General features: G+C 39.1%; 1 protein-coding gene across 1 annotated transcript in view; it reads left to right on the forward strand.

Moving 5' to 3' along the window:
• Nucleotides 1–14456, forward strand: part of ACAD11 (acyl-CoA dehydrogenase family member 11) — a 33984-nt gene that overhangs the window by 1383 nt on the left and 18145 nt on the right. Inside the window, exons 2-13 of the mRNA XM_080387229.1 lie at nt 910–1009; nt 1245–1370; nt 5934–6095; nt 6549–6713; nt 8375–8522; nt 9088–9209; nt 10306–10412; nt 10545–10668; nt 12304–12381; nt 12760–12898; nt 13008–13115; nt 14332–14430. Coding sequence (XP_080243355.1) covers nt 910–1009; nt 1245–1370; nt 5934–6095; nt 6549–6713; nt 8375–8522; nt 9088–9209; nt 10306–10412; nt 10545–10668; nt 12304–12381; nt 12760–12898; nt 13008–13115; nt 14332–14430 — 1478 coding nt within the window. The remainder of the gene's footprint in view (nt 1–909; nt 1010–1244; nt 1371–5933; nt 6096–6548; nt 6714–8374; nt 8523–9087; nt 9210–10305; nt 10413–10544; nt 10669–12303; nt 12382–12759; nt 12899–13007; nt 13116–14331; nt 14431–14456) is intronic.

Here is a 14456-nt window from a genome sequence, read left to right on the forward strand (position 1 = left end):
GGAAATGTCATGGGGAGCATGAGGGAAAAAGTCCACTTGATTCTGATTTTCCAGTGGTTGTCTAATCTTTCACTAGACTAGTTCAGAATGTGCCTTAAAAATGATCTAGAATGAGGAGAGGAAGGCATATAGATGAGCACAGAACCTTGAGGAAAATAAGGATCAATGAGCTTGATTGGGATAGAATGAGCAAGGTGTTATGAAGGGTTTAACCGGGCTGTCCTTCTCTTTTACATGTGTTTGTGATTGAAATGTCTAATTTCTATGATTCTTTGTCACTACAACATTCATTCTTTAAAATTTTACAGTTACTGTTGGCAGCCCCTTAAGCATAGTGCAGGTGTGTGATGATCAGGCTAGAATACGGTGGGGCTGGGTACTAGAATCATCAGTTACTTGGAAAGTTTCCTCTGTGCTTACATTGTTCAAAATACAGCTCACCAAAGGGCAGATACAATTGTGGGCTAGTGTGAATTCTTCTCTGTTTAATTTCCTCTAAATCAGAAAGCTTTAAAGTTAGTATCTACACATACCTTGAAAACATTAATGATGTCTTTTTAGGGTGGAGGAGTAAATGCTGCCTCCATTTCACAGGAGAACAAATTGAGTATCTGTGACCTCTCTGCAATGAAATAAGGTATCTTTCTCATAGGTAGGAATAGAACATATGACTTCTGATTTTTAGGCTATCACTTGCATCCTTGTAAAAGTATATTTAAAAAAAATACCCCAAACCCAAAAAACAAAACAAAATAATAACAAGAGAAGAAACTCTTGAGAAGAACCCTTTCATCTGTCTTGCCATTTTGTTCAGCCCAAGTCACAGTGTACTCTGCATCATTTCTGTTAAAAGTTTGCAAATTTGTAAGTACTTGAATTTGTAAGTAATTAGAATCTTTCTTTTTGTAGCTCAGGCCAGTCAAATCCAACCTTTTATCTTCAGAAGGCTGGGCAGGTTTACGTGCTCAGGAAGAAGCCCCATGGCCCCCTTTTACCTAGAGCTCACAACGTAAGTAACATTCTTCTTAAGGTCCAAACACTTTCTATTGCAAGTTGCTAAGTCCTATACACGATGGTGTGGCACATGGTTGAATGTATCCAGAAATGCAGTGAATTTCTGGATCTTTTCCAATTTTCTGTGCAATACATGTAACTCAGCATTTTAAGAGGGAGATTGGTCATTCACTATACTCATTTATGGTTGGGAGCTTTTCATTGAACCTAAATTTCTGTGTTGTCTTCAGGTTGATAGAGAATATCGTGTGCAGAAAGCCTTATTTTCAGCTGGATTTCCAGTGCCTGAGCCCCTGTTGTATTGCAGTGATGTTTCTATCATTGGAACAGAATTTTATGTAATGCAGCATGTGCAGGTTGGTCCTCCAATGTGAGAGGTTTTTTTTTCTCCCTACTACAAACTGCTTTTAAATTGTGTAAAACCTTTCTGTTAGAACCTTATGCAGCATTTACTAAGTTTTGTGATATGAACATAAATAATCCTTATTTTTAATATTTTTTAGTATTTTTAAGAAATGCCGCTATTAGAGATTCTCACTGATTTCAGCTTCTCCAGGACTTATTTCCTACTTTGTTGACATTTTCTGCTCAGTATTTAACTTCCTGTTCTTGTTTTGAGCTCTCAGAAGGATGTATTGAAATGAGGCAATATTGCTTCTCTGAAAAGCATACACAAGTCAGAGGGAGAACAATCAAGCTATAAAGTTAAACAGAATCTTTGGACATCCTGGAACCTGTTTAGTACTGAAGATAGGAATCTACAATCACTTCTTTTTGAAAACCAAGCAGGATTCTAGCTCAAGCACTAGCTTCAGAAAGAACATGGCGTAGCTCTGTCTGTTGTCCATCACTCTGGGAGTGCAGTAGTTGAGTTCATAGAACCACAGATTCATTATGTTGGAAAAGACCTTTGAGATCATCAAGCCCAACTGTTAACCCAGGACTTCAAAGTCCATCACTAAACCATGTCCCTGAGAGCCCCCATCTACTGGTCTTTTAAAAACCTCTAGGGATGGTGATTCCACCACCTCCCTGGGCAGCATGTTCCAATGCTTAATCACCCTTTCAGTGAAGAAATTTTTCCAAATATCCAATCTGAACCTCACCTGGCATAACCTGAGGCAGTTTCCTCTTGTCCTGTTGCTTTTTATCTGGGAGAGGAGACAAATTCCCACCTGCCTACAGCCTCCTTTCAGATAGTTGTAGAGAGCAATAAGGGCCCCCCATGAACCTCCTCCTCTCCAGGCTAAACAACCCCAGTTTCCTCAGTTGCTCCTCATAAGACCTGTGCTCCAGATACTTTGCCAGCTTTGTTGCCCTTCTCTGGGCATGCTCCAGCACCTCAATGTCTTCCTTGTAAGTGAAGGGCCCAAAATCAGTATTTGAGGTGTGGCCTCACCAGTGCAGTGTACCGGGGGCGATCACTCCCTTTGTCCTGTTGACTGTGCTGTTTCTGGTACAATCCAGGATGCTGTTGGCCATTTTGGCCACCTGGGCACACTGCTGGCTCATGTTCAGCTGGCTGTCAACCAGCACCCCCAGGTCCTTTTCTGCAGGGACGCTTCCCCAAGCCTGTAGAGTTGCCTGGGGTTGTTGTGACCCAAGTGCAGGACTCAGCATTTCTTGTTGAACCTCATACTTGGCCCATCAATCCAGCCTATTCAGAGCCTTCCTACCCTCAAGCAGATCAACACCCCTCCAGCTTGGTGTTGTCTGCAAACTTACTGAGGGTGCACTTTATCCCCTCATCCAGGTTGTCGATAAAGATACTAAACAGGACTGGCCTCAATACTGAGCCCTGGGGAACGCCACTTGTGACCAGTCACCAGCCAGATGTAACTCCATTTCCTACCGCTCTTTGGGCCTAGGCATCCAGCCAGCTTTTTACCCAGTGTGAAGTACACCCATCCAAGCCATCCATGAGCAGCCAGTTTCTCCAGGAGAATGCTGCGGGAGATGGTATCAAAGGCTTTACTATGGTCCAGGTGGACAACATCCATGGCCTTTCCCTCATCCACTAGGGCAGGTCATCACCAACCAGGAGATCAGGTTCATCAAGCAGGACCTGCCTTTCATAAAACCATGCTGGCTGGGCCTGATCACCTGGTGGTCCCGCACATGCTGCGTGACAGCGCTCAGGGTGATCTGCTCCATAACCTTCCCCAGCACCGAGGTCAGGCTGACAGGCCTATAGTTCCCTGGATCCTCCTTCCTGCCCTTCCTGTAGATGGGCATCACACTGGCTAACCTCCAGTCTTCTAGGACCTCCCCAGTCAGCCAGAACAGTTGATAAATGATGGAGAGTTGCTTGGTGAGCTGCTCCAGCAGCTTCTTCAGTACCTTTGGATGGATCCCATGTGGCACCACAGAATTGTGCATATCTAAGTGGAGCAGCAGGTTACTGACCATTTCCTCCTGGACTGTGAGGACTTTATTCTGCTCCTCATACCTGTCTTCCAGTGCAGAGAGCCAAGTACTGTGAGGGTAACTGGTCTTCCTATTAAAGACTTAGGCAAAGAAAGCATTAAGTACCTCAGCCTTTTCCTCATTCCTTGTGGCAACGTTCCCTGCCTCGTCCAGTAAAGAATGCATATTGTCTTTGTATTTGCAAAAACATTTATGTTGACTTTTATGGCAGTGGGCAGTCTGAGTTCTAGCAGGGCTCTTGCCTCTCTAATCCTCGCCCTGCATAACCTCAGGAGTTTGTAGCCATCCATTGCAGCGCTCCAGTCATGTGAGTTATCTCACCGTGTTTCCCTGATGGTGACTACGTCAGAGTCGTTCTGGTGCACAACAGCTTCCAGCTCCTCCTGTTTGTTGCCCATGCTTCAGGCACTGGCATAAATGCGCTTCAGTTGTGCTATCGATTTCACCTCAGTGGACGCTGCCCCCAGGCTCATCTCTAACAAGCTTGTTTTTATTCTCTTCCCTCTTCGAATCTAGTTTAAAGCTCTCTCAGTGAGCCCTGCTAACTCCTGACCTAGAATCCTTTTCCCTCTTTGAGACAGCTGAACCCCATCTGTTGCCAGCAGGCCTACTGCTGTGTAAACTGACCCATGATCAAAAACCCCAAAATTTAGTGGCCCAGAGCCAGGTGTCGATCTGTGTGATCTTCCGATCGCATGCACCATTGTTCCTTGAAACGGGCAGAATAGAAAAAGTTACTACTTTGTGCTCCTGATCCCTCAACCAGTTGACCCAAGGCTCTGAGATCTCTCTTAATTGCCCTCAGACTGCTTCTTGTTTGGATTTCATCACTGCGCACCTGTAAAACCCGTAGTGGGTAATAATCAGAGGGCTGTACCAGACAAGGTAGTTTTCTAGAAACATCCCTTACCCTGGCCCCAGAGAGGCAGCAGACTTCTCAATGGGTTGGGTTTGGTCAGCATATTGGGCCTTCTGTTTCTCCTGGAGTACAGCTGCTGATGACAACCACCTTTCTTTTTTTCCTAGCAGAGCTGGACATGATGTGTGGGGCAACTCCTTCAACCTGGACGGGCTTTCATTCACATCATTATTTTCCTGGCTCTCAGGTTCCAGAGCCACATACCTATGGTATAGGAGTACCTGGGAAGGTGGAGTAGGCTGGGAGGTGATTCATCTGCTGCCCCAAACAGGGACCTGTTTCCATTCCCCCCTGTCTCTTAGGTCCCCTCTGCCTGCCTGGTGGCAAGTAGGTCGGGGAGCTGCCTCTTCTTGTGAAGTGTCCATGTGGTACAGTTGTCTCAGTTGATACTGTTTCTGTTAGATACTGGTGATTCTGAGTGTAAATTTGCTCTATCATGGTCTATCTATCCTTCCCCTGTGGGAGAAGGATTTGAATTCAGGCCTCTTCCTTTTCATTACATCTTACTCTATTATCAGGTTCGCTGGGAAATTAGAAATGTAAGAGTTTGTGGGCTAGTTCCTGAAGATTAAGTTAACCTTCCTACAAAAACCATGAATCAAGAGTAATAAATAAAATGTACAAGCTATGAAGAATTTGAAACAAATTTCTTACATTAAAGATGGAGAATTTTTCTGGTTTTGATTAAAACAAAGTGATTCCTTAATAAAAAAACTTGCTACTGATGTATTTACATTTCTAAGGATGTACATTTACAGTCTGTTCATTCTAAGATGGACAGCAGTGCACTGTTTATGACAAATTTAGAAAACAATTACACATTTACTGTGTTGAATGAACTATTCCACCATACAAAATATGATTTCTAGATTTATTTTGCAGACTCTTTCAGCAAAAAAGTTCTATTGATGCTTTAGCTGTGTAAATATATTGAAGCTATCATATGAACCAGTGAAACTGAGGAACTCAGAGGAGTGAAGAGACTGTTTTTTCTTTTCCAATCTATTACTGACGGGGTCAAAATTAACAGAGAAAATGGAAAACCACACCCATCTTCTAAATGTATTGAACTTTTAATACATTTAAAGCTTTTAAGGAGATTTAATAGCTTAATACAAAAAAAAGCTTTTAAGGAGAATGCAACTGAATTTCTTTGGATTGTTTGCCTCTTTGTACATACAACCCAACTATTCACTAGCTCTCTCTGCCAGCTCTCTTCCAGCCCACTCCAAGGACTTCATTGATATTTCTTCTGGAAGTAACACTTTTTTTTCCCTGGTAATCTCAAGTTTGAAGATATCTGGACTGAGTGCTCCAATTCAGACTTTCGTCTGCTGAATATATCTGTTATTTTAATTGCCCTGCAATAGATATCCTGTATACTAATGATCTGAAATTACTGTGAATCCCTTCATCTGTTCTGAGCAAGGAATAAAATAAATGAGGAAGGAATTTTTGATTGCACAGGGAGTGTTGGTTCACTGCAGTTGTTCTTGCTGCTGGAGGGTATAGATGTACTCCTCTTCATCTTCGTGTACATCCCACCAAATATCTAATTCATGATGTTTTCTAGGGTCGCATCTTCCGAGACCTCTCTCTGCCTGAAGTGGGCCCAGCAGAGCGTTCTGCTTTGTATATTGCAATGATAGAAACTTTGGCCTTGCTGCACTCCTTTGATTTACAGTCATTGGGCCTCCAAGGATATGGTAAAGGACCAGGATACTGCAAAAGACAGGTACAGCTCTTAAAAAATTCTCTTGTTTTGTCAGGTATTTGAAGATTTATTTGATTTGGAAGCTAAACTGTTAATTATTAACGACTTGTGAAAGTAACCATCATATTTTAGCTATTAAGCACCTTAGTTCAATTATTTGTGCAGACTATAAAGTTGCTACTACATTCAGATCAATTCTGTAATGCTATACTCAGGGAATGATAGTCATTCACTTTTGGAGTAATATTAGATTTGAGCTATGTAAATAGGATTGAAATAGAAAATAGAGGCACTCTTCATTGCATCTTTTGATCTCACAGTTCACATTTTCAAATGCTGAGGTAGTGTTTTTTACTGAATTTACAGGTAACACGGTAATAACCAAAGCCCAGAAGCATGTGCTTCAGAATTTTGTGCTGTTGAAAAACTTGTAAATCAGCTGGAAAATCTGTTGAAGTGTTTGTATTTCTTTAGGTATCAACTTGGAAAAGACAGTATGATGCAGCTGCTCATGCAGATATTCCTGCCATGACCAAGCTGGCTGAATGGTTAGCAAACAACTTGCCATCTGATGATAATGAAGAAAGGCTGATTCATGGAGACTTTAGAATAGATAACATCATCTTCCACCCCACAAAGGTATTTGAAACATCTTTGTATGTTGGGTAGTTTCAGGTTCTCCATTTGTTTGTACTCCTACCATGTAATGGGACATTTACATGGGTCTTTTAGTGCATGATACATCTTTGCAAGGAACAGTAGAGAATTTAACTCCTCTATGCACTGTGTATGGTGTTTAGGTACCTAATAGAGTCCTGGTTTTCATTGCGGGAGGTGGTTACTCCTTTATTCCTTATTATTTTATTATTTTTTTATTCCTTATTATTATTATTATTCCTTAGTTCTAGTCCCTACTTCAAAGTGCAGGAACAAAATATTTTATATGCATAAATCCTATTTAATTCACTGCAACTTAAGGACATAGTGAAGGCTCACTTCATTAAACTACATAAGCGTCTGATCCAAAGCCTGTTGAAATCTGTGGCATGGCTTCAGTTAACAATGGTGGCTTTTGGAACATGATCTGAATGCGTGATGCTAGTGGAAGCAAAGAAGAATCTGCCAAAGCTGCTTAGGTATGGAGCACACACAGATCACAGAGACCCTGAAAGTTCCTTATTCATCTTTAGGGAAAGGGAAGAGATTTTTTTCTAGTTTGTGGAAATAAATGTGTGTTACCTATCTATCAACAGAACATAATTATTTTTTTCCATGTTATTTGCTATGTTGTGACTGGAAGATATGCCTGAGATTTGTGGCCAATACCCTGCAATGCCTGCTTCACAAGAAAGCAGCAGATCCCAGAGATACCCATTGTCGTGCATAGATCAGTTGATAGACACTATTTGTAGGCTTAAATGTGCTGACTGACTCCCTGAGCAGAAAATCTGGCAGTCTCAGACACTCTCCCAGCCATTCCTGATGTATCTGAAAGAATTGACCGAACTGCACATAGGTAATTTTAAATAATCTGTAGAAACTTTTCCTGTATGTGCATGAACGACCATGGAAGGAAGTCTTTTAATCATAAGTAGGCTGGAGGGTCATTCAGGATGACAGGCCAGCTAGGTTGTAAGAATTCTTCAGAAGGACTGTGTGGGGAGTTTCAGCCATCCAGCTGAAGACACCATTGCAAGGGATGTTTGCAGCAGAGGATGTCACTATTGCATTATTATGCAATATTGCATATGCATATTAATATTGCATATGCACTATTTGCAGCAGCAGATGTCACTATCTGGGCAGTGATTGATTGTCCTGTTTAAGAAATTCAGTTCCCCATCTAAGTGTTAATCTATGCATAATACTGTGATAATTTTTTTTAGTGCATGGGCTGTCCATGAGTATCTGTGCAAAAGGACTATGCAACAGAACTGGAAACAAAAAAAACCCAGCTGTCAATACTACTGTTCTTTGGGATATTTTAATTCAGTCATATTGTGACTAGAAGAGTTTAGAAGTTTCTGACAGGAAGAACACTACTCAAAAAAGTAGAAATTAAAACAGATTTTCATTAGAAAAATGCCTGGTTTTCTGCCCCTATGTGAATGTTAATTTTCTGCAGATCCTTACATAGTACTAAAAGGAACTGGTTTTGCTGTAGACAGGTACAGCGCGTGTTTTTAATTTTAAACACATGGTAACTGAATAAAGCTGTTGGATATAAAATGGGTTGTTCATTTGTGGATGGAGAGAATTTATCTTCCAGCATTCACTTGAGTTTTTAATTTTTATTTAAGGCTCGTGTTTTGGCAGTGCTGGACTGGGAACTTTCAACTGCTGGTCATCCTTTAGCAGATTTAGCATATGCTTGTCTCTTCTACTTTTGGCCTACATCTACTAAGGACTTAGTTCAAGGAACTGTCTTGGGTTTCAAAGACACCATAGGTATGAAACTGTAATCTTACTGTTGAAATGAATTCTAGGGTTGATTTCTATTTGATATGTTACCTTCATAAACAATAATAAAATTTTAAATTAATAAGCACATCATTTTGCATTTGAAAAGATTTTTTCCATAGTTTTCTTCGTTGTAGGAAACATGCTGATATTGAGGCTTTAACAAGCTGTGGCTTTGTCACAGTATACTAGTTCCATATTTTTTTTTTTTTATGTTTCTTAGAGATAATGGAGGAAAATAGAAATTTAAATGCAAATTTATCATTTATTTAAACAAATAAAGGCATCCCACCCCATGGTGAAATTAATTTCCTGACTGGAGTGGAGGCAAGGGGCATTAGGAAGTTTTATGCTTACCTGGAATTCTGACAACTCCTATTGCCTTTTGGCTCTCCGTATCACACTTAGGTCATAAGAAATGATAAATCATGGGGTTTTACTATGTAAATGGAATATGTGATAAAGCTGAAAAGCTGGTCAAATGTTGAAGCATAAGGTGGAAAAAATGGTAGAAAATGTTGAATATTCTAAAATATTCTGATTTTTTTTGTAGAAACTCCTTCACTTGAAGAACTGGTTTCCATTTATTGCCACTGCCGGGGTATTAGCACTACTTTATCCAACTTCAATTTTTTTCTTGCTTTGTCATATTTTAAAATGGCAGCAATATCCCAGGTAATACACTCAGAGTTTGTTGAAATGTCACATACTTTTATTATGAGTATTTGTAGTTGGTAACACTTGTTCAAAATTTTAATAGTAATTTAAAAAATACTAGAACCACTGCATTTCAGTTTGTTACTTTAGAAGCAGTATCTTAGATGCCTATGACTGATAAGTCTCTAAGATAGCATTCTTGCTACCTAAAGTACATTGCGTTAGATATAGCTAACTTCTTAGGAAAGTAGCCTAAAAATGAAGACAATGTGGATATGTGGACTTTTCTTACTCGTGTTCCAGTATGCATCCAATGTTGTCATTGCCGTTTTCACTCTCTGGCTCGTTTAAATCCTGTATTATCACTCTCTGGCTCATTTAAATCCTGTATTACAGTGAAACAAAGATCTTTTCTAAGTTTCTGCAGCTCTCATGGAAGTAGATAGCAGCATAGATCAGTAAGATCCTGTTGGTGCCACCCAGATGAAAAAGGATGTGTTGTGAACTCAGGTTATTATGAGCATGGGAGGCCAATCTTGAGATGTGATTATAGGAGAAAATAAGTTTTCTTGGTTCATTGTTACAGAAGTAAATGTTTAATTATATATTCAAGCGCTGTAGGGCATAAATACATTTTAAGAAGTTGCAGCGTGAGATCAGCATGCCAAATGTGGGATAAGCTACTTGGTATTAATTTGGTGTAAGAGTGTGTCTGTGGGTAGTGAATTTAATAGTGGATAATAATTATATGTGTATACTGTTGTCAGTTGGCTTAAGGGACAGATTGGGCTTGCTTGCATTATCACGTGCAGACATTTTCCTTTGTTTTCTTTTTTCCCCCCCCCCTTTATTAGTTTTTGTGATTTGCCTTTAGTTTGGTTTAGCTGTGGTATGGTTTTTTTAATCTCTTGTGCACCAAGCATCTCCAGTATATCAGAAATGGACCAAAAGCAGTATTAACATATCCCAGTAAAATCTGTCTGGGTGCTAAGTTTTTCCTTTTAAGAATATGAGAATTTAAGTGTTACTTTCGTAGTTCAAGAAATCACTATTCTCTTAAAAAGACAATTTTAAATCCATGATTATACCATATATGCCTTCCTTTTGGTTTTAGGGTATATATGCTAGATATCTCATTGGAAATGCTTCTGCAGAGAATAGTCATGAATTTGCAAAGATTGTGAAGCCTTTGGCAGAGAGAGGGTTAGAGCTCTCAGAAAGGTAAGTGTGGTCAAAGGCAATGCAAAGCTTTTACAATGTCTCCACTTATTTAAATGCCTCTACAAGGTAGCTTATATTATTATGAGGGAAATTCTGGTCTTACTTGTCATTGCATTGAACGTTCTTCTCTAGGTCATCTTTCAGCAGCACACATCACAGTGTTTCTGGAGAGCTGTTCCATCAAAGTAGGAAAGGCCAAGAAATTTTGTTGAAAGTCAAGCAGTTCATGAAGCAGCACATATATCCAGCTGAGAAGGTAAAAGCTTTTAGTAAACCTACTTGTAAATGTACATTTTATGACTGGAGTTTATGAAAATTGTAAAGTATGTCCTATTTTTATTTTCAAAGCATTCTTATTTTCTTGCAGTGATGTTTGTGACATTGCAAAATATTAACAGAAATTATAGTCTGCATCAATTTTTTTTCAGAACTAAAATGTTGTATGGATTGCTAATGAAAGCTAAGAGTTACTTTTTAATTTTTTTAAAGTTTAAGAACTACTCTTTTTAAAGAGTTACTTTGTAAAGGTGTTTGCCAAAATACTTCTAACAAAAACCTAGGACTCTTACATACTAAATGGAAAGATGCTTAGTTAAAAAATGTAAACTGCTGGTTTTAACCATACAAAATGGAATGTTTCTGTTTGTTGCCTTATTTTTTAAAATGTGACACTTACATTATGGAATCTTGGTTTTTGTTCTATCAACATGCCCTCATTCCTGGATATATCTAATACCAGTGAATGTTTGAAATCAGATAATGAATTAGCCTAGAGAGATTAGAAATTTTCCACTTAAAAAGTTGGTTCAACTTTTAGCCTTGTGGAAGCACAGATGACTTTTCTTGCAGAACTGGGGGTTTTGGCTTTTTGATTTTTTTTTCCCCTTTTGATTTGTAGTCAGGCAGAAATGCAGAGAATGTATTAATCTAAAAGATTTATGAATTCCTCTGCCTATCACAAGCAGGGATTGAGCTCAGAAACTCTTGATATGCAAAGTTTCTTGAAAGCCTATCTGTAACTAGCTTTGGATTATCCAAGGGAGCCTTGCAATAATTGAAGTACTTGCTTTAAAAACAAATGAACCACAAATAGCCATGCCAGTTTTGCAGATGAGTAGTGTTGGGCTTGTAAGTTAGTTCTGATAACAGGGATTGTGAATGAGACTTACAAAATCTACTTCAGAATTTGTCTTATTGTGCGATTTTCAGAAGAGGGCACTATTTTGTTTGTTCTAAAACTAGTTCTGGGCCAGCTTTGAAGTGTTGTGTTTCACTAAAACATGCTTGTGAAAATACTAGGATTACTGAATACACAGTTTTACTTAATACTAATCATTGGTGGTCAGAATGACTGCTTGTATCATCTGTTAAGGAATTGTTTTGACAGGAAAATAAAAAGTATTCTTTGTGTTTTTTTCTCAGTTAAAAAAAGATTAACTGGCTTATATATCTCCATATGATGATGGGAAACCTGAATCTTAAATGTCAGTACCTCAGGTTTTTATTTATTTTTGGATTATTTTACTTCTGGATTCATGCCTCTTGTGCATACTGTTTGGTAACAGTTGCTTGTATCATCAGAAATCACTCACCTTCTAGCGTCATCATCACATACTTTAAACCATCCCAAATCTTTTCCCGCTATGAAATAAGGTATGGATTGGGGCCATCTCCATGATGCATTTAAAGTCTTGCAAAATTAATAGATTGCAGTTTGATTGTCAGTTATATTTTTAATTTTATAATGCAACCAACTATGTAATAAAAACCTGTGTTGAATTTTTTTTGTACTGGTTCTTTGGGGTGTAGGGCTGGAAAAGATACCATATTATTACTTGTGTGTTACATGTGTTCTTAATTTAAACAGCATCTTTTAAATTGTCTCTCTAAGGAAATAATAAAATACTATGCTGGATGTGGAAATACTGAGGAAAAATGGAAGAAACCACCACTGCTTGAGAGACTGAAGGTATCAGATAATAAATACTCCTGAGCACTCTAGCAGTAAAAGAAACAGGCATTGACATAGAGCATAAGAATGTTTGGCATATCCTGCTGGAGAAGTTACTCTGCATGGGAAGAAACAGTGTGAGGAATAGTGGAAGGAAAGGAAGAAGGAAGTGTGCAAAAGGAGGTGGGAGATACGAATGAGAGAGGAGGAAAGCAAAAGTGAGTTCTGTGAGGTGTATGCCTGAATTTGAAGTCAAAGACTGTACCTACTGAAAATAGCTATCGAAAAAAGGCATCAGATACACTGGACAGTATGTTAGGCAGAAAGGAAGAAAAAGGGCAGCAAGATTTATTAAGATTTATTGCTTATGTTTTTCTCTGATGATTCTTTCAACAGGAAATGGCCAAAGCAGAAGGTCTGTGGAACCTTTTTCTCCCAGATGTCAGTGGTCTCAGCCAGCTGGACTACGCACTAATAGCTGAGGAGATGGGGAAATGCTGCTTTGCTCCTGAGGTTTTCAACTGTCACGCACCAGGTTAGCAACCTTGTCCATAAGTACAACACTGAGAGCATTAAAAAGTTGGGCATCTTATGCCTTGAGTTGGGCGTTTCGAGAAGAAAACATGACTGCTGATCTTTTACAGACACTGGAAACATGGAAGTCCTGCACATGTATGGGACTGAAGAGCAGAAGAAGGAGTGGCTGGAGCCTCTCCTAGAAGGGAAGATTAGTTCTTGTTTCTGCATGACAGGTAAATTTTTCTCCAGAAGAAAGTTAGATGCAATTGGCGGAAATTTCATATGGCATATGTGAAAAGTACAAACCTACAAGTTGTTATGTGTTTGTGAATACAGAAATTTCCACTGTACCTGTGAATGTGTTTGAAGGTGAAATCATGTATGAGCTGTGAATGCAAAGTGAAGCGCTCTTGGTGCCCTTCCCCAATAGTTACCATTCTTCACGGTTACAATAATCAGTATTTGCTTTCCATATATTTTCAGTTTATTTTTAGTACTAGTAAAATACATTTTATTGTACCAAATTGGTTTACAATAACACTTACCCTTTTTTGTAATGTGCTTTGGGGTTCTCTAGAAACACACAATTAGGTACAAGTATGATTATTGTGATTAAAGTTGTGTGGTTTTGCAGTATGTCTTAGGTAGAGGTTTTAAGACATAACCTGAAGATAACTTGTACAACATATGGTTCACTTGCTTTATGTGTGTTATGTCTTTAGCTCAGCGTTGTATTAATTTTTGCTCTTGAAAGCCTGTGGCATTCAGCGTCTCTGGAAGGCCTGGCTCTTGCTATAGAAAGGTAGCTTTTGAAGATGTGATTTCAAAATCTTGATCTTCCTGTGTCAGCAGGAGCTAAGAGAACTCAGCCTTGCAAATTCTGTTTCACTGTGTTTCCCAAGAGGAAAGGGATGGTTTTGCTTTAAAGAAGGTGGCCTATAAAAGAACTTAAGGGTTAAAGGACAGGAAGAATCTTTCCTGTTCTAAACAACCATGGATGACATTTTGCTGTCAACTTTGTGTAACCTATTTCATAACCTGTCACAAAAGCAGTAGTAAATCTCTTTAGTTTCACTTGAGAAGAGTCTAGGGGAAAAAAAAGGCTAAGGAGAGATACAACTTGCCTGTAAGTACATTGGAAGGAGGAAGGTTTTAAAAACATCAGGGAAGGAAGAAGGCTGCTGACTATAAAGGATAGTCTGAGCTCAAGAACGAGTAAGTTTAAATGGGCTGTGAATGTGGGTTGTTGGAACACCCAACCAATGTGGGTTGTTGGAAAATAGAAAGCCTTTGACCGCCAGCAGAGTGAGGTTCTGAAAAAAGTTTTTCTACTGGGAGCAAAATAGTGTTCCTGTCAATAGAGTATATCTAGATCCCTATATTTATGGAGGTAGGACTACCTGCATATTTAATCCAGTGGCTTGGTGGTGTTTTTTTTATTTAACACAGAACCTGACGTGGCTTCAAGTGATGCTACCAATATGCAATGCAGCGTTGAGCGAGATGGAAACAGTTATGTGATCAATGGCAAGAAGTGGTGGAGCAGTGGTAAGTATGGAAACCCTATATAAGAA

The sequence above is a fragment of the Falco punctatus genome (assembly GCF_963210335.1).
Source record: "Falco punctatus genome assembly, chromosome: 4".
In the NCBI taxonomy this organism is placed as follows: Eukaryota; Metazoa; Chordata; class Aves; order Falconiformes; family Falconidae; genus Falco; species Falco punctatus.